The following is a 20,890-nucleotide window of genomic DNA, read 5'->3' on the forward strand; positions in this document are numbered from 1 at the left end:
GTAATTTCCTGTTTGGAGTTGATAAAGGGCAGGGCTAGTCTGCACTCTTTGGTTCAGGACTTCCGGGTGCCATGGGTGAATTTCCTTGGGGTTTTCTCGTTTAGGCAAAAGTCTGTCCTCCGTGACCTGAAAACCAATGTGGTTCGAGTGTGATTTCGTTAGTAGGCAAATGGAATACATTCCTCACCTCGATAGCCTCCTTTTGACGAGAAAGCACCAGTGTATCCCACCATGGAAGTGTTATCTGCCACACCCCCTTTGAATCAGCTGTTGTATTGTCAGAGTTAGAAAATCATGCACGTTTAAAAACAATGCTATTTTATCTATAAAATGTATTGCATTAAACTTCCACTTTACACATTTTGTGATCCACCCCTGTAAATGTAATTTGCCTGATGACGAGTGAAGGACCATCTAATTTCAAACAAGCACATTTCTGTCGACGTTCCCTCTCCTCCCCACCTCTTACCTTTTTGACCTTTTTCAAAATGAGGCGAGAAAGAACACAGGAATTGAGAAGGCCCTTGACGACTCCTGTCCTTTTCAAAACCCTTTGGAAGAGGTGAGACCTGGTCGTTTGGTCTGCTCCTGCACATCAAACCGGATTGGACTGATTTGGGATCCAATTCCCTTTTGATGGACCTTTTTGATTTCTTTAATATACTTGCCATCACCTCAGCTGACTGACCAAGGTGGTCAGCATTTAGAAGCTAAGCTGCCTGCCTCAGGGTACATACCTATATACATGCTTATACCTGTCCATGCTTGCTCTTCTATACACAGGTTATGGACAGTCCTTGGACCCCTAGACACACCAAGCATTGGTTTTTTGGTACCCAGTCTAAAACAAGTTGGATGGTTGTTTGCTGGTCAAGCTGGCTAGAGTCCTGGCCCCAAGTCCAGTGTGATGTGTCCTCTTCGTAAGACCACACTGTTACCCAGACTTTCCCTTTCAGCACGAGTGACCAAGACCAATGGCTAGGAATTAAAACCGTATATGAACATTGTTTCTCTAGGCCTGGTTTTAAATGAGGCCCACTCAAGAGTTAATTAGTAAATACAAAATGCACGAGACTCCTGTATGAATTCATTCCCTGTTGGGAGGAGTAATGGAACATAAAGGACCATTGAGCACTTTCTTAAATTATTTTTTAATTTCTTGTGTACACTAAAAGTAAATTTACACACTTAAGTTTGATAAGAACCCGGGCATGCATGTTAACCTTTTTACAGGCTCTTCAAGTTAATCATTCTTTCCATAGGAATTTTCCCCATACATTTTACAGTCCATAGTACACAGTCTAAAGCCACAGTGAACTATGATTACATCCATTTCATCTTTACAATGTGCAAAATCCTCCTGGGAACAGGTTGACAGTGGTAAAACAAATAGCAACAACAAAAAATTGGTAGAGAATGACAACAAAATTTTAAAAAGCACTTCATAAGTGTGGAAGCAGAAATTGGTCCCTTATTCCCTTGTAATGTAGGCCGACCTTCACTCAGACCAGCTATGATACTGATAGTCATTTCAATCTGTCAGTGGTTTAAACCAATAAAACATGATCTCCCCCTTTTTACCACCCGTCCCCAAATCAGGAAAAAAAGTTAAAAGAATTCAACACAAAGCAGTTGTCTGTGACGGACTGCACCAATGGGAGGCATAAGAAAAAAAGTGGGCTACAGTTAAATCGCAGACTTAAAGAATGAGCATACAGTAACGCATTTTTAGCATGGGTTAAGAAATCTAGGCCCTATGTAAAATGACAAAATAAAACTAAGGCCATTAACAGGGGAAAAAAACATTCAGCTGGATTTTGCAGGCAGTGTGGTTTCAAGTCATATATATTTGTATAGTCATACACTGAGTGAACAAAACAGGACTACCTGACAGCTTTCACCTGGTCGGTCTATGATCCCATTTTTATGTCACTTGTTAAATCCACTTCAAATCAGTGTAGATGAAGGGGGGGAGACATGTTAAAGAAGGATTTTTAAGCCTGGAGACAATTGAGACGGATTGTGTATGTGTGTGCCAGCCAACTTGACAACTGTGGGATGCATTGGAGTCAACATGGGTCAGCATCCCTGTGGAACGCTTGACACCTTGTAGAGTCCATGCCCAAATGTTCTGAGGGCAAAAGGAAGTGCAACTCAATATTAGGAAGGTGTTCCTAATGGTTTGTACACTCAGTGTATATCCCGCCTCCCTTTGAAGAGGTTCAACCAGTGTTTCATTTCCATTCAAAGATGAACATTGACACACGTAAAAGCCACCTTCGAAAAACAACGCAATTCGTCCCTGATTATGTACACATTGATTCTCCTATTATTAACAAACGACCTCTCTCTAGGACCTTGATCTAGAAGTTAAACTGTTTTAATATGTTCTCTTGTTCTGCTATTGACGAAGCTTCGCTTTACAGGCTTAGCCTAGTCCAGGTCTGACTAACCATTCTCCATTCACAAGGACAATCGGTAAATGCTTCACTTGATTAAAACTGAAAATAACAAATAAAAGGGAGAAAATGACAAAACAATGAAGGCATGGAAGCAAAAATGATAACTTCATGATATAGCGATAGAATGACAGACAGTGATAAGGAGAAGAGAAGGGGGGGGGGGGGATCAGTCAGGTATGTGGTCAGGGTCAGAGGAGCAGCCCAGGGGGGTCAACGTGGTAGGGAACATCAGCACCTTGGCCTGCATGAAGGACAGGTCTGGTAACCCTGAAATCACCTTCAATGCCTCCTCACTTAGGTTCTCTTCTTTACGGGGCTTTCTGCAGAATCCGAGAGAAGGAGAGGGACACCATTTTTATTGGAAAACACACAGATATAGGATGCATCCTAAAATAGCACCATATTCCCTTTGGGGTGTGCTACTTTTGACCGAGGTGCATAGGGAATAGGGTGCCATTTGGGACACACATTCCCCCTTCACTAAATGAATGTGCCACAGTCAGATTCTAATGGACTTCGCCTCTTAAATCTCTTTCCTCGATTCCTTGTGCCCTCTTTCCCCACATCCTTCTCAACACGCATTGGAGAAGGATGTTCTCAGAGGAGAGAAAAAGGGACACGAGATATCAAGTAAAGAGAATTGAGAAAGAGCCAAGATGTAGCAAGCTCTCTCTGGTTGCTACTACAGATGTCTGTCTCACTCCCATATAAACTCAGCAAAAAAAAGAAACTTCCATTTTTCAGGACCCTGTCTTTCAAAGATAATTTGTAAAAATCTAAAGTAACTTCAAAGATCTTCATTGTAAAAGGTTTAAACACTGTTTCCCATGCTTGTTCAATGAACCATAAACAATTAATGAACATGCATCTGTGGAACGATCGTTAAGACACTAACAGCTTACAGATGGTAAGCAATTAAGGTCACAGTTATGAAAACTTAGGACACTAAAGAGGCCTTTCTATTGACTCTGAAAAACACCAAAAGAAAGATGCCCAGGGTCCCTGCTCATCTGCGTGAACGTGCCTTAGGCATGCTTCAAGGAGGCATGAGGACTGTAGATGTGGCCAGGGCAATAAATGGCAATGTCCGTACTGTGAGACACCTAAGACAGCGCTACAGGGAGACAGGACGGACAGCTGATCGTCCTCGCAGTGTCAGAACATGTGTAACAACACCTGCACAGGATCGGTACATCCGGACATCACACCTGCAGGACAGGTATAGGATGGCAACAACTGCCCGAGTTACACCAGGAACACACAATCCCTCCATCAGTGCTCAGACTGTCCGCAATAGGCTGGGAGAGGCTGGACTGAGGGCTTGTAGGCCTGTTGTAAGGTAGGTCCTCACCAGACATCACCTGCAACAACGTCGCTTATGGGCACAAACCCACCGTCGCTGGACCAGACAAGACTGGCAAAAAGTGCTCTTCACTGACGAGTCACGGTTTTGTCTCAACAGGGGTGAAGGTCAGATTCGCGTTTATCGTCGAAGGATCTATACTCTGGATCGGGATCGATTTGAAGGTGGAGGGTCCTTCATGGTCTGGGGCGGTGTGTCACAGCATCATCAGACTGAGCTTGTTGTCACTGCAAGCAATCTCAACACTGTGCGTTACAGGGAAGACATCCTTCTCCCTCACGTGGTACCCTTCCTGCAGGCTCATCCTGACATGACCCTCCAGCATGACAATGCCACCAGCCATACTGCTCGTTCTGTGTGTGATTTCCTGCAAGACAGGAATGTCAGTGTTCTGCCATGGCCAGCGAAGAGCCCGGATCTCAATCCCATTGACCACACCTGGGACCTGTTGGATCGGAGGGTGAGGGCTTAGGCCATTCCCCCCAGAAATGTCCAGGAACTTGCAGGTGCCTTGGTGGAAAAGTGTGGTAACATCTCACAGCAAGAACTGGCAAATCTGGTGCAGTCCATGAGGAGGAGATGCACTGCAGTACTTAATGCAGCTGGTGGCCACACCAGATACTGACTGTTACTTTTGATTTTGACCCCCCCCCTCCTTTGTTCAGGGACACATTCAATTTCTGTTACTCACATGTCTGTGGAACTTGTTCAGTTTCTGTGTCAGTTTGTTGAATCTTATGTTTATACAAATATTTACACATGTTAAGTTTGCTGAAAATGAACGCAGTTGACAGTGAGAGGATGTTTCTTTTTTTGCTGAGTCTACATTCTGTCTGCATGCTGATGTAAGGGGCTCCGACAGAGGCGTTAGAAAATCTGTCTCCATCTAGTGGACCAACTGTTTCAAAGGGTCACCACTAGAATGTGGTTCAAGCCATGCATGTCTATAAATACCAGGGTTGTTTACGTCTGTTCGCCATTTAACTAAGTAACTTTTGACTTAAAAAGTATTAGCTCTAACTAATGGCAAATATATTGACGTTATCCTCTTTATAGCATCATTACTTACCCAATTACTGCACATTGATCTGGTACTGGTACTCCCTGTATATGGATCCACATTGATCTGGTACTGGTACTCCCTGTATATAGATCCACATTGATCTGGTGCTGGTACTCCCTGTATATAGCTCCATTCAGGTGTATTTTATTGTGCATTTTATTCCTTGTGTAACTATTTAATATTTAAAAATTCTGCATTGCTGGGAAAGGCTCGTAAGCAAGCACTTCACTGTAGAGTCTACACCAGTTGTATTCGGCACATGTGACAAATAAAACTTGATTTCATGTTTGGGAGTGAGATGTTGGTTAAGTTAGAACTCTGGATTTGTATTGTTTTGCTACTCTCCATCTCCAATGGGTGCAATAGACTCTGGTCACATCCCAAATGGCACCTTATTCCCTTTATAGTGTACAACTTTTGGTCAAAGGTAGCGCACTATAAAGGAAATAGGGTGCCATTTGTAATATATGCCATTTAGCAGGCGTTTTGATCCAAAGCATACAGGCATGTGCAGATAGCGGTCTACCGGTGCCTGAGCACCTGCCCCCCTTTGCCCTCCCACTCGCCAAGTGCCCTTTTATTTTTTTTATAGTTTTTGTCATTGTTGTTCTGAACCCACTGCTCCAGGTCGTTGTGACGTCGTCAAGTTTGCCACCCCGTTTTAGGACTATAATTTCCTCATCATATTGTACAATATGTGTTTCCACACACCTAGGCCTAAGCTATTGATGGATTTATGACAAGGTCATCTTTATTGATCTCTGATGCTCAGTGTCAAAGTAGCCCGTCACTTCAATCATTTGTGCGCTTGAGTAAAATGTGTAAAATAATAATCGAGCTAGCTAACTAGCAGATTTACACCAATCATCAACGATCAGCTGATAGCCCACCCTCTTTTCCCGATGTCAATCATGTCTTTAGGAGGCACTGTGATGTAGCTTGCTTACAATTTGTGAAGAGTGAGCGTGTTGCAGAAATAAATAGGCATATGGTAAAATGTTACAAAAGTGCACTAGAGGCAGTTAGTCTGTTGTGAATTTCAAGATATGAATTATATGAAGGAAAAAGGAAACCGCACACTGCTCTTGGTAGTATCAGCTAATAATAATAATAAGCTTATGTATCGGCCTCACGGCCTTCGCCAGAGCTTATGAAAGTAGATTATTTTGTTTAAGGGGGGGGGATCATTTTGAGCACCTTCCCCATGAAAGGTCTGTGCACGGCCCTGCATGCATACCTTTTTGAGGTAGTCTAGTCTGAGGTGCAGTAATAGACCAACCTGGTAGAGGTGCTGGTCTGAGGTGCAGTATAGACCAACCTGGTTGGTAGAGGTGCTGGTCTGAGATGCAGTAATAGACCAACCTGGTTGGTAGAGGTGCTGGTCTGAGGTGCAATAATAGACCAACCTGGTAGAGGTGCTGGTCTTCTCCATAGTAGACATAAGGCGGGCGAAGGCGTCAGCCACACGGCTCCCAGAGCCACTGGGTTCCAGTTTAGCAGTTGTTAGCTCGTACAGCTCCGGGTCCACACCTAACCACACAAACACATTATAATGTCTGCATCCCAAATGGCAGCCTATCCCCTATATAGTGCACTACTTTGGTCAAAAGTAGTGCACTATATACGGAATAGGGAGCTAGTTGAGACATATACACAGTCCAATATTCCACTCAAAACAAGGGAGGGGGGTGCACTTTATAAAAACAGTGTAGCCAATTCCCAAATACTTTGATTCAGTTGGTAATATTAACACATAGAAAAAAGAAGAGCTTGATTTAGTGAGGTCAGTATCTAAGCAAATAAATCTAAAACAAATAGTAGAAGAGAAATCTGTGAGTACGGCAGAGGCTCTTTCACAAGCATCCTTCCTCGATTCCTCGCATCGTCCCTCATTCCTCTCCTCTTTCCCAAAACTCATTGGAGAAGATCCAAGCTTCCTCCTCTCTGACCTCCCCTGGTGCATTTTGACAGAGAGGTAAGAGGACACGAGGAATCGGGGAAAGAATAAGGACTTATCCCAAATGGACTCCTAGACCTCTACACCTTGTGTACCTGTGAAGACCTCAGAGGATTCAATGGGTGTAAGCCATATAATGATAGTAGATCCACCTTGCCTTATGATTAGATAGCTGGAATTATCACTGTATTGTTTACCCCGATCCAATCCTCTCCGGTCTCTGAATAGGGTGTACGGTCAATTTGGGATTCAGACAAATGTATGAAAGACTCTGGCAGTCAGGGGGTTGGAGTTTCCTGTGCTGACCTGGGATGGAGGTGGAGCTGCTTGGGCCAGAGTCCTCCACAGGCCCAAAGAAATCGAGGTTGAGCAGAGACGAGCCTCCGCTCGCTTGACATTCAACATAGCAAACAGGCAGACCGAGGCGGCAGTGGGTTATAACACAGAAGAAGTAGTCAGGAAAGAGACGCACTTAGAAGACATGCAGCTGAGCTGGTCATTATTATTAGTTACAAAGAAAGAGCACATGGGTCATGTTCAGTGGGCAAGAAATGTTTGAAGACATTTTGCAACTGAAAATTAAGTCCAGAAATTTCTTAAATCCAGGTACCAGGTTTGATGCCTAATGAACATGACCCAGGGCAAGCTAACTGACGTAGCTGTGTTAATGAGAAAATATTGTGGTTATACCGGTTAATGAAAAATCTGTGTTGACATTTTGAAGCATGAACGGCCATCATGGCTTTGTAGCATGAACCGTGCAGATCATTTAGCTGAATTGCAAAATAATAAAGGCATAAGGAGAAGATTTGATGAGATAAATATGTTTTATGCGTCTGGATATGACAAGTGAAATCAGAAATGGTCCAATATGGCAATGAAATACACAAAATCTTAGAGCATGTAAGATAAGAATTTTCTGTAATCTTATACTATAGTCCTCACAGCAAAATCCACGTAACTCTGTAAAACTGTAACATGTAATGACCAATGGTTGATGAAGTAAACATCAGACGATGTTGTTCCATGGAAGTTAACGGAAGACAACAGGCAAAAATAGGTTTAGGCGGCTTGTGTGTTTGGACAAAACAGTTTGAGTGGTGGAAAAAAGGAATAGGTTAGCTCTGGAAAGAGACAATGGTTCATTAACTTAGCAGGTGGTTTGGGGGAGGGACCTACCGTCCAGGGGGTTAGTAAGGCCACTGCTGCTCCAGTCAAACTGGACGGGCGGGAGCGCTTCCTGGTGAGGAGAGGGAACAAACCAGCTCAGAAGAAGGTGGAGACACTCAGTAAAAGACAACAGCTTTGTCAACAGGTGATTCGCCTATGCAGATGTTCAGGAAGCCTGCTAATGGACTGCTTCTACCAAAGGAGGTTGGTGGCACCTTAATTGGGGAGGACGGGCTCGCGGAATCAGTGGAATGGAATCAAATACATCAAACACTTGGTTTGATGCCATTCCATTCACTCCATTCCAGTCATTAACATGAGCCGTCCTCCCCTGGCTTCTACCTTTACAACAACTCAGCAGTCTAAGGTTGAGTTCCTACCAGACTACATTGCGGACCGATGACATATTTTACAACGCCTGGATAGGTATTTAATCTATCAGCTTACCATTTCATGGACACGTTCCTCTGCCCAGGCGTTGCTGACACCTCCCAAATATTACAATGACTGGATAGGTATTTTACGTATCAGCTTACCAACATCATATGTTATAGCAATCAGTCAGTCGATGACACAGTTGAAGATGTGGCACCCAACCATTGGATGATGCATGCGATGTCTGAGCAGGGGAACGCAACCCATATGATGCCCAGCTGCACAGTCGATGACGTGGCACGCTACCATGGGTTGATGCAATGCCTGCGCATCTTGTGGGGCAGGAACTCAACTTTTGTATAATTTGTTTGAAAAGCACCTCAGGTTCTACATTAGACCAATTACCGTAGAACACATATATAAACAAACTCTCTCTATTCATTGTATACAGCTGTGACAACTGGCCTTACAGACAATACAGCAGTGGAGGCTGGTGGGAGGAGCTATAGGAGGACGGGCTCATTATAAAGGCTGGAATGGAATAAAGGGAACAGAGTCAAACATCTGGATCCATATGTTTCGACACGGTTCCATTTATGCCATTGCAGTCAATCAAAATTGAGCCCGTCCTCCTATAGCTCCTCCCACCAGCCTCCTCTGCAATACAGTATATACCACCAGGGTTCTCTAACCCTGTTGGTGGAGAGCAACTCTCCTCTAGGTTTTCGCCCCAACCCCAGTTTGTAACTAACCTGGTTCTGCTGATCAACCAGCTAATTATTAGAATCGGATGTGCTATATTAGGGTTGGATTGAAAAGCTACAGGATGGTAGCTCTCCAGGATCAGGGTTGGAGAGCCCTGGTATATAATCATATACTACTGATGAGAAGAAATGCATCTAAATAAAGGCCTGAAAAAACACAAAACATCAAAATTCCAAACATTGTACCCCAAAAGGACCATACTGATTCAATGTAGGAGTCCAACCTGGGCTGTGTCTGGTGGACTAGTGCTTATGATCTCTGCAGGGGCCACTGGAGGTGCTTGTTGTGCTATGGACGTGATCATCTCTGCCGCTGATATGGGTTTTACTGGCTCTTTGGTGGGTTCCAGCATGCCCTAGGTAACAGAGAGGCAGGGTTACATCCTAAACGTACTAAATACTGGTATGTGTATTGGGTTGAGATATTCTATTTAAAACCTGGGAATTTGGGAAGGTTCCCGGAAAGTTGAAACCATATATTTGTAGGATATGCCAGTGAAAAACTTTTTGCAACCAGTTGACAGAAATGTCACCAGATTTTTTTTTTAATACATTTTATAATCCTTGGGTTAATTTGTCTCTTGGTCCGTTTCTACAAGAGGGGCAAAAACAATTGAGGGAGCGAGTAGGTGGTTTGAAGGGGGAGATGAATACATCCTTGCAGCGCATAGTTAACTCACCAGGCTGGCAGCATACATGGGAACTATTACTGGCTGCTTCTTCTGACCTGTGAACAGCTGTGGGGAAACACAGAGCACATTTCACAATCATTTGTCTGCTCTCTGCTGCAAATAGTCTTACAAACAGCCTTTTTCATTTGACAGAAGAAAAGTCTAAACATTCTCGCAATACAATCATGGTTCGTGTTTTTCTTCACAGAGCCATTAATAAAAAAAGGACAACGGTCACAGAAAGGGGGAGTGGCATGTCCCAAATGGCACCCTATTCCCTATATTGTGCACTACTTTTGACCAGAGCCCTATGAGTTACAGCAGGAAGGTTCCATTTGAGATACAGACAATGTGATGACTGCTGACTGGCGGCAAAACTCACAATGTTCCTAATGTCGATGCCCAGGGAGCAGAGTAGTGTCTTGTTGCTGTGCGAGCCTCCCCACTGGTGTCGCAGGCCAAACGCCTCGTGGATGTCCAGCAGTTGCCTCCACAACACGTCCCCCACGGCCCTGTAGCAACAGACGACGATGACAAAGCAGGAATGTAATTTAATTTGAATTTTAAATACATCATAGTAATACGCAAAAAATTATTGACCGCATAGTATACAGACACAGTAACAGTATATTTGTGTTGTATAAAAAAAGATAGAACAGACCTGGTGAGTCTTTCTGTGTATTGATGAGATTGTGTGTAGTTATGGGATATTAGGGTCGGGACGACACTAGTATCCTGATACCCGTTAGTATCGTGGCAAGGAAACAAAACACGAAGCGGTTTAATTTCTTTAGGAAAACAGCCCTAATGTCGGAAACAAACTAATTACGTTGTCATCCAGAGTCACATTTGTTTATTTTCAAAGTTATAGCACACAATATTTTACATACAGCAGGTTTTTATGGATCAAAGAGTTTGGCCTGCTTCGTGTTTTAATTTTTGCCATGGAAAAAAATACTGCAATACTGGTACCGTCCCAGCCCTCATTAAAAAAAGGGGGGTATTTCTCTCACCCATTGTCTGGCACACCGCTCTTCATTTCATGCTCTTCCTGCTGTAACCTCGCAGGAGGCTCCAGTAGGGTTTTGAGAGGGACCACCTCCACCCCCACCTGCGGGGCAGGTGCGTCGGGGAACATTTCCTGAAAAAGCTTCTCTAGCCGACTGCAAAGGGCCGCCTGATATAACAAACACATGATAACAACCAACGTTGTTGAATAAGAGACTGGCTCAGTGACATAACAAACACGTTATAACAATCAATATTGCTCAATAAGATACGGGTTGAATAAGTCTTTTGTTACCACTTTTGGCAGCTAGCCTCATTGCTGTACAGGAGATGCACAATACAATAGACAGGCAACATAAATTCATATTTGAGCTTCGATGGACAATAAAGCTGCATTCTATTATGTTCAACAATGACTAACACTGACGTGATTCAATCAACACATTTCAAATCTTGAATAAGTTGTCGTGCTTGACTCCACTAGCAAGGACAAGGAGGGGCATTGTTAAATGGTATGTACTTGAAAAGGTGGAACTCCCTGTCTGGTCACATTCCTAAGGGAGGACACGTGTACGGCTCTCTTACCACTCTAGTGATAAACGTCACGAGAGCGTCAGAATTCCCCTAAGAGTGTCACTGAGCATACTTTTCCTGGATAGTGCAATACAACAACATTCAATAGGGCGCCTTCGATTACAGTAAGATGGGTTTTTAAACACCACTACCTTCCTGTCAAGTATGCTACATTTCTGAATGCTACAGAGGTGGTTCGGAGTTATCTTGCCTGAGACTTGACAACTTGTATTGGCTCCCTGAGCCTTTAGCTCAGAGGCGTAATATGTTATTGTGGTGCGCGGGAGAACCGAGTTCAAACCCTGAGTGGCCAAACTCGCACAGAAAAACTTACAGATTGACTGTCTCTTCTACTGATCTGATGGCTGCTGGATGGACGGGCTGCTACAGGCTCATTCTCCTGCCACTTGTCTTCACCCATTTCCAAAGGAGCAGTGGTGGTCGGCTCCTCTCCAAATGCAGCCCAGGAATCGCCATCCTCTTGACCCTGTTCAGGCTCATCAAAGGCATTCCAACCAGCATCTGCATCAGGGTCCGCACCAACAGGAACCGAGCTAAAGTCTGCAAAACTGTCGCTGCCGGGAAAATCTGCAAACTTCCCCCCATCTTCGTTCTCAATTGCCTTCCCACCACCAGTGTGGCTGTTGGGGGCGTCAAAATCACCAAAATCTTTGTCCACTAGTTCCTGTGTGAGAGGTGCAGGTTGTTCCTCTAGTTGCAACTCTGGCTGGTCAAATTCAGCAAAGCCCTGTCCGCTAAAAGAGCCCACATCCCCAAAGTCTCCAAAGTCACCAAAGTCTTCACCGTCGTCGTCGTCCTCCAGCAGTTGGCTGTGGTCAGCAGGTGTGGCCGTCTCCTCTTGGGGAGGCGGCGTGGGCACCGAGCCCGTCGTGCTGATGTCGCCGTACTCCTCAAGGGCATCCGTGGACAGAGGTCGGCCGAAAGATGTTTCAGTTTCTGTTTCTGTTTCGTTTCCGGACCCCGGCTTCTCGTCTGCTTGCTCGCCATTCCCATCTTCATCGTCTATATTGGGGAAAACCCGGGTTTCACTGACACCTGCCTTCTCTTCTTCTGCCTCCTCTTCCAACTGCTCCAAAACCACACCATTCTGGGCGACCGGTTTGTCAACATAAAGTGCCTTAGAGGCAGAGTCCTCGCCACAAACCACCTCTTGGGTAGAATCCTCACTACAAACCTCCTCTGGGGCAGAATCCTCACTAATAACCACCTCAGTAGCAGAGTGCTTGTGTGCAAAGTCCGGCTCTACGTTCCTTTGTTCAGAGTTAGCAGTGTCTCTTTGAAAGCCCCCGTCCCCGTTGCTCAAGCCTTCGCCAGTGTCTCGAGCCTCAGCAGGGTGAGTTAGAGAATCAGAGCCAGCGATGTCGTTGGATCCAGTTATAATGCGAGTGTCCCTGACAATGTCCCCTGAGCTGATTCCCTGTTCTACATTAGAGTGCACCTGCTGCCTCTGTTGCTGGCAGGCGTCCTCTGCCAGCCGTTCGTCCCTGTTGCGATTGTCCAAGTTCTCGCTGGTGCGGTTTGTCACCTTGCTGGAGAGTCCTTGAACGTCTGCGTTAGAAAAGGCCGAGAAATCCGCAAAGTCGTCCTCGGGGCTCCTGGGAGGGCAGTCGTCTGCACACTCTGTGGTGGTTCCTTTCTTTTTAGAGTGGATCGAATTCTGCAAAGATGTGCTTCCCTCTATTTCAAAAGTTGCAAAGCCGTTGGTCAGAACTTCCGGGACCCCACCATTGCAAACGACAGGCTTGTCTATGTTGTCAGTCTGACTCCTCCCAGATATGTCCAGGGAGGTAGAATGATTATTGGCTCGAGTGTGGTCGGCAAGCTTTTTTAACTCCTCCACATTCACAGTTCTCTCTGAAGGACAGTCGTACTGGCAGCCTCCCGGCACGACACCATTTGACTTGGAATTGGAGCACTTGACCACAGGACCCCTTCCCACGGGACCTGAGCTGAGTTTTGACAACCCAACCACCCCTCCATTGTTGAGGAGTTCCGGTGGTGAGGTGGCGGCCAAGGCTGCGGTCTGGTTGAAGGTCGCTGGGGTGTCAAACTCAGTGAAGCTGGCGCTGGTCGGAACTCCAGAGAAGCCCCCAAAGTCCCCAAACTCGTCGTCCTCTTCCTCAGCTCCATCCTCCATTGGGGGTGGGGAGGAGGAGTACATGCGGATCACGTCCGGCTCCATGGTCCTAAAGCAGTCACACTACGCCTTGAGGTTACACCTAGAGGGGAAGACACTAGTCATGGTGACTGAAACAATGAAGGGCACATAAATGCAAGCAATTTAATTTTTCTCTCTTAAAACTGATTTCTGAAGGCTAAAATGTCTGAATATACAAAACGACAACATGTTAGCCTACAGACCTAGAAGTGGTCTCTGATGGAGTCTAGGATCTAGGCTGTTTTCTTTGCCCGGTGTGTTGCTTCAGCCTTAACCTAAATTAAATTACCAAAAGCTCTCCAGGCTAAGAGTGGACAGATAGTTTTCAAATTGACAGTAATTAAGTAATAATAGCAAAGTGGCGTTGTCATGTAGAAAAGGCCCGAAAGGCAATGTTGAGCGCTCATTTCTTATGACCTTTTAAAAAAAAATATTTCATCTTTATTTAACCAGGTAGGCAAGTTGAGAACAAGTTCTCAATTGCGACCTGGACCTACCTAAATAGTAGCAAATGAGAACTGAAAATGAGCTACAATTTCTTTTATCAGTACAAATATTTTGTGTGTTTATCCTACTGGCCTAATTACTTCAACCAATGAACTTTGTACCCAATTTGTGTTTGCATTGACCTAAGGGTTGTGTGCATGTAGTATTTGTATATTGACATAGGCCTGTCAAGATATGTAGAATGCTTCCTTTTGAAATATTAGACTTAGAGACAATTTCAAATTCATCACTAAACCAGACATAGGGCACAGAAAAAAGAATAACTATTGATGTTCTTTTTGTATGCTCAAGGCTAAACTTGCACAATGCACTCTTAAGCCTAAATTGTGCTTTACTCGCATCCAGACTAGAGGGCTGAAAGTACAGTTCTGAGTCAAAACTGGACACAAATGTTTTAGAACAGAGAATTCATGCCCATGAAGTCTTGACTAGATATCTTAGGCCTAGTAAGCCTTGACATGGAACCTTGAAAAGCATTTAAAACATTGTTAAAACTCTAGGCTAAATGAAGTGGCTTCTGATACTGTGTAAGAAAGCAAGATGTCATTAAAGGCAAATAATCTGATGATAGCTATGTATTGCTATTCACAACAAATAGCACTGCCTATTGTTTTATTATGGGCACTCTGATTGCATGAAATGGTATGCGTCATGGATGTTTACAATACAACATATTATAATGCAACATGAATCTGTTTATAATACAACATTGTTAACTAATTAACACATCAGAAACAGGTGTCCTCCAACACCCTGTCCAGCTAGTTAGCTATTCGTTCACCAAATTAGACTGTCTGCCAACAAGACTAAAACTGACAGGTGATGACAGACCACTACCTAGAAACCTCCGGGTAAACAAAAAGAGAACACGCAACCCTCCCTATGATCGTTTGTTTCCTACTATATACTTAACCCACAACCTAGCTATTTAGCTCAATTTTAGCCGAGCAAAGATTGGTTAGGTAGCTACAGTAGCTAACAACTGGAAGCAAATTAGTTGCTAGCCAAATAGCTAACGTTAACCAGATAGTTAGTTAACTAACGTTAGCTGAATAAATCACTTTGATTATGCTAACTAACAGTTAAATTACCATAACGTTAAGTGCCAGCCAGTCTTAGAATGGAAAACAGGCCATGGCTGGCATACACCTTACTCTCCATCAGATGGGGAAGGCAGAGGGGATAGCTAGCTAGCTGGCTAGATACGTAGCCAGTGTAGCTAGCTACCACTAGCCAGCACAAATGTCGTAGCTAGCAAGCTAATAACAACAACTTGGCAGTCTATGCGAATGGGATAGCAAACTGGCAGTAGGCTAAAATATTATGAAACTATTTTTCTACGTTGATTCGAGATCGAGGGCAGAAGTGACAAAGTAGCTAGGTAGGTCGTTTTGATGCTCGCTAGCTAGTTTGCTAATACACAGGCATTTGTAGCTAACTGTTAGCTAGCTATCAAGTTGTCCTCCCATCTCTCGTTAGCTTGCTTGCCTTAGCTAGTCTCAACGTATCCGGGTAGGTTGGCAGTGTACCAATAAACGTTTCGGCATACCTTAATATCTTGACCATTCATTCCCATGGTTCAGATGAAGTGGACACTTTTCAGACTTAAAACAAGACAGCAAGGTGGTTTCGTTCTGACTGAGACAACTAGCTAAGGTTGAGTCAGCTGGTTATGATGATGATCCTACTTTGGCCCCTTCGCTCTCCGAATATTACCCAGCATGCAACAAGACCTTTTGGTTTTCCTCTACTTTGGAAGCAGAGCATACTGGAGCGCATGGACGAGTGGAGAATAATCTGCATCCAAAATCCATCTGCACTGGCAGTAGTAATACTGAGTAGTACCCAATTGTCACACTTGAGTTAAGGTAAAGATACCTTAATAGAAAATGACTCAACTAAATTGGGGGCTTCTTTTAGGTCTCCCATTCAAGCATCTGGTCAACTGAGCAACAAAAAGATACTGTACTGCATTCCTTTCTTTTGGCCTATAATAGTCCTCAATCATTTCAATTTGAAACAATCCACATTTCCAAAATTAACAGATTAATTTATGACACATTCAAATATTTTAATTGAAAATGAATAGGCCACTGAAAGAGCTTCTCAACGTACACAGACATTGTCAAGCATCAAGGCGAGGGAATAGAAAATCACCATTCTACTCTTTAATAATAACCTGTGCCCCTGCAATATAATCTACTGGCATAGTTCATGAAATTATTGTAATATGCCATGATACAAAAGAAATGTAATTTAATTATTGAAGAACTGAAAGGTCACCGTGTAAGCATAATACCCCACAGAATTATTAATTACTTCATAACCACTCAATTATTAATTTCCAATTACACTTAAATATTATATCATACTGAAATGTGTAGTATATTGTAGTTATAAGTTAATCAATATAATCAAAATGTAAAAAAATAAAGGACACACTATGTCCTTTATTTAAATGTCATTTTCATCCTCATGTTCAGAGCAGTATGTGTGCGTATGTAATTCCTCCTGAGAGCTTTCATTAACACCAACAAATGTATTGCTCAAGATCTCTGATCTTTTAAAGTTTTCTTTTTACCCTGGAAGCTTTTTTATTTCATGACCATCTCAAACCAACAGCACTCAATACCATGAAACAAAAAATAAATCACGACTAACAGAAATATGTAGGCTACATCCTATAGAAAATCCAGGGACAGAACATTGCTTTGCAATCGATTTTGTCAGCTGAGGCTCAAAGAGGCTAAGACATTGCTTTCAAGTCGATGTCCACATTGTTGCTAAGTGTGAGGATTGTGGGAGGCAAGGTTCCATCACCACTTCTGTACGGTGCATCCTACACAGTCCTTCTTCCCTCTATCCGAGTTTGGTAATGGTTAAACTACCATTAATCCTTAATGTGTCAATGTCCAGTAAGGATTGCACCCGGTGGTAAAAATCAAAGAGCTGGTGTCCATCCACAAATACACGGAAACGCAGTAGTTCACAATGGATCTCGATCTGGGGAAGAAACAACGAGGGGAGGAAGTTCAGCCATATTGTTGTATTGTGAGTCTTACATCATGTGTTACCTTCTTGAACCTGAATGACACCTGACACTTTATTTCAGTGTTCTCAAAATGTGCTTAATCGTATGAAACAATATTAAATGTTTCTGTTTATTCCAATGTAAACCTAACCCTATGCTATAACCACACTATAACCTATATTATAATCATAACCCTACGCTATAAATTGCAGGATTCAGTGACACTATCAAAGGGTGGAATACAAAGATGAGCCACTGAGAAGAAATGAAGATCCTCCCCATACCCGGAAAGGTTGGTCCTCGATGAAGGGGAAGTAGGGGATGAGCTTCTCAGCGTCACCCCAGGTGCCCGAAACACAGGCCTTACGTAGGAACTGGAGGTCCTCGAACTTGGCACAGAGCTCCAATGCCACGTCAGTGGGAGGAGCCTCATCCACTGTGCCACACCCACAGGCCAGACTGATGTCAAAGCTGGGTAGCCACAAAGACCAAAAAAGGTAAGTGTGTTAGAAAAGGTAGTCTAAGTCTGTTATGCATTTTGTGTTTCATTGTTTACATATACAATACTTACTGACCTTGTACAAAGTGGATTACAATCCTGACATTTAGACTTCATCCTCCCAACTTCGGTGGCATTTTCCCAATCCACATGGCAATAGAATTCCAGTACAACTTTTTCTAAGGTACTCTATGGAAGCCACATCAAGATACTCTCACACTACATATTATTTGTAGCTGAGCTAACTGGTATTTGATGAAGGATAGTCGTGCTAGACGTCCCAAATGGAAACTTTTCCCCTTTATAGTGCACAACTTTTGACCTGGGCTCTGGTCAAAAGTAGTGCACTGTATAGTGAAAAAGTTGCCATTTGGTATGCAGGCATGATGTGGGTGTGTCCAATGTACCTGTCAGGCTCGGGATTCACTATCCCCATCACAATGATCTTCTTTCCAGGCCTCATCCCACCTGTGATATGACCACTGAACGGAACTGACTGCGAACAAAGTACCATACATTTTCTTCACACATCCAGAAGTCATGTTAAACTTACCCTCATGTACTCAAAATCTTTCTTCAGAATAGGGTTCATATTGGTATGTTCATTGAAATGCTTACCAGTCTTTGCACAACCTCTTGGTCAAGGGAGATTGGACTGCATTTATTTCTATCAGATTTGTTTCATAGCCTAGATTGGTATGAAACCACCTATTTGTTTCATAGCCTAGATTGGTATGAAAACACCTATTGCCTTGTTGAAATTAATAAATAACACAGAGCACATTGAAGGCGCTATAATAATTGATGCTGCTGCATGATGTCGACATCAGTGTGTGTGTGTGGCTCGTATGATCAGCACGTGCTGAAAAATTACAGCAGATGGAGGTAAACTCGAGTCTACATTCCATTGAGAATTAGTGATAAAGTAGCCAATTAGTAGCACTTGAGCGACTTTAAATCCAGTCAACGTAGCCTACCTTGTTGAGGAATTTTGATATTCTATTATATTTAAATTAATCTATTCAATTTTCCCAAAGGTCTGTATCTATTAAGCCTGGGCTATGTTACACAGACTTGTGAATAAATTCAAACATATTTCTCATATTCACTTACCAGTTCCACCATCTTGACCAAATGGAGAAAAAAAATTATCAGCTGAGCTGAAAGGTGCTCTGTCTGTCGCACCAACGTAATATGCACAGCAGAAGTGACCTGACAGGTAGACTAGAGCAGCGACGGTGATGTTGGGATTTGCTAAAAAAATGTATGCATGCGGTTATTGCGAACGGCGACGTCCTATTTTGCGTCTTGCTTAGTTTCTGACCTGAAAGCTGCTGACGAAATCACAACCTAATCCGTCTAATCCTTGTTTTCTATAATCAGATAGCTTTGTTTTCTCTTTTCTGTCCTCCAGCTCTCTTTCAATTATAGTGGGATAGAATGGGGCAGTGCACTTTTTAAGTTACAAAGTAAACATCAACAATCAATTTATGTAGGCTACAAAATATTTATTTCAAAATGCGTTCAGTTATGTCTACCTTACATTTATTATGCATTGTTATAAGGGCCTATTAATATATATATATATATATTTTAAACAAAAGTATGAATAACACTTTTTATGCAGTGGAAAGAAATTGATAAAAAAACTACGTATTGTAAAAATGGACTTAGAAATCAGTCTAGGACCACAATGAAATATAATAAAGAAAAAAATATGTATTTTCTAACAGTCGATAAAACTGAGAGAGGCTTCTGTGCCAGCTGTCCCTGGATGGCAACTGGAAGTTATGCCACATCCTGGTCCCTATCCCGGCTCTTCTGGCAGCTGATCTACTCCTCTTCCATCTCATAGTCCCCCTCGGGGAGAGACAGTGTTCTGGCTCATGGGCGAGATGGAGGGCAAAAAACATATTTCCATAACCGGCTCTCTTGGACGAAGCACCTCTCCTCTGGGGTGGGACTCTGCAGCACAGGGCTGAGTGAACTGCCTTCTCCATGTTGCTTCAAATGCTGGAGGCTCTCCTCTGCTCAGGGGGTGAAGGAGGCATGATCTGCCACAGGAAGTATGCCCGTGTGACATAGTTAGACATGCATCCTTTGGTTTTGTTAAAGGAATTTGATTCCTATATGTTTATCAACCAATTAAATTAAAACACTCTGCCCATTTCTAAGAATTTGTAAGATACTTATTTGCATAAAATGGACAGAGAGAAGTCTCAAAATCAATCAATAGTGTTTATTCTCGGGAGTACTGATCATAGTACAATTTACATCAGGTTAAATACTAAAAATGACTTCATAGGTTTTCTGCTGTCCTTCCTCCACTCCGATACAATTTCAGTATAGTACACAAGCCTTTCCACATTGTCCACCACCTGTTAAATAATCTACTACTAGCCCAAGGTCTCTCCTCTCCCTGTGAAGAGACAGGATGTCCTGTAAGGAACACAGCATTCCATTCATTTCTAACAAGGAACAGACAGTCCTTCTAAGTCTGGACGAAAACTACACACATTACATTCAGTATTATGATTATAATAAGATTCATACATCCATACAGTAACATAGTGGTATTCTGTTTAGTCATAGTTCTGATTTAAATGTATACATAATTTAGTCATTATTCATAAAAATCCCTTAACAGAGGGACGGCATGAAAGAGCACCAGTAAGCCAGTGACTCAGCCCCTGTAATAGGGTTAGAGGCAGAGAATCCCAGTGGAAAGAGGGGAACGGCCAGTCAGAGACAGCAAGGGCGGTTCGTTGCTCCAGATCCTTTCCGTTCACCTTCACACTCCTGGGCCAGACTACACTCAATCATATGACTGACTGAAGAGATGAGTCTTCAGTAAAGACTTAAAGGTTGGTCAAGTCATCTCTGAAGCTATCCATATGCATTCACACCCTCAGGTTGGCCAGTCCAAGGAGGTTGTGCATTGGTCCATCGCCAAAAGACCTGTAGTCTGATTTGGCTTCTTTAGTCTGACAGAAATAGCTGAAATTCTCAAAATCTTTGACATGGTCAGGCTTTCCTTTGGTGTGCGTAGAATCCAAAATGTCTATGGAGATACTAAATATATTTTTGAAATAAAAACCACCAACCTGTGCTCATACCTTTCCACTTCATGATAAAATTTTGATATGAGTTTCTTGAATTCAGAAAATTTGAATTAAGTTTCCTGGGAAACACTGCTTTATGACATCTTCGGAACTCCAGCGATGTCATATGTTTTTGAGATAAAGTACAATTATACGGTCCTAAATTA

At 43.1% G+C, this 20,890-nt stretch overlaps 2 protein-coding genes across 3 annotated transcripts; both read right to left on the reverse strand.

Moving 5' to 3' along the window:
• Positions 1-1,132: 1,132 nt before the first annotated feature.
• Positions 1,133-15,797, reverse strand: aftpha (aftiphilin a). Of its 2 annotated transcripts, XM_031829045.1 has the most exons (10): positions 15,642-15,797; positions 11,741-13,646; positions 10,839-11,002; positions 10,208-10,337; positions 9,835-9,891; positions 9,379-9,510; positions 8,025-8,085; positions 7,152-7,235; positions 6,295-6,418; positions 1,133-2,782 (listed from the first exon to the last, which is right to left on the reverse strand). In XM_031829045.1, the coding sequence occupies exons 2-10, from the start codon at positions 13,607-13,609 to the stop codon at positions 2,629-2,631; spliced, it is 2,775 nt and encodes a 924-aa protein (XP_031684905.1). In that variant the 5' UTR covers positions 13,610-13,646; positions 15,642-15,797; the 3' UTR covers positions 1,133-2,628. The 2 variants fall into 2 exon arrangements, with proteins under 2 accessions (XP_031684905.1, XP_020336954.1); XM_020481365.2 differs by lacking the exon at positions 7,152-7,235.
• Positions 15,798-16,138: 341 nt separating this feature from the next.
• Positions 16,139-18,214, reverse strand: LOC109889723 (galectin-related protein A-like). The gene is made up of 4 exons (XM_031835624.1): positions 18,176-18,214; positions 18,030-18,118; positions 17,408-17,594; positions 16,139-17,095 (listed from the first exon to the last, which is right to left on the reverse strand). Exons 1-4 carry the CDS (start codon positions 18,212-18,214, stop codon positions 16,952-16,954), a joined length of 459 nt encoding a protein of 152 aa, XP_031691484.1. The 3' UTR covers positions 16,139-16,951.
• Positions 18,215-20,890: the final 2,676 nt, after the last annotated feature.

Source organism: Oncorhynchus kisutch, linkage group LG1 (assembly GCF_002021735.2).
Source record: "Oncorhynchus kisutch isolate 150728-3 linkage group LG1, Okis_V2, whole genome shotgun sequence".
Classification (NCBI taxonomy): Eukaryota; Metazoa; Chordata; class Actinopteri; order Salmoniformes; family Salmonidae; genus Oncorhynchus; species Oncorhynchus kisutch.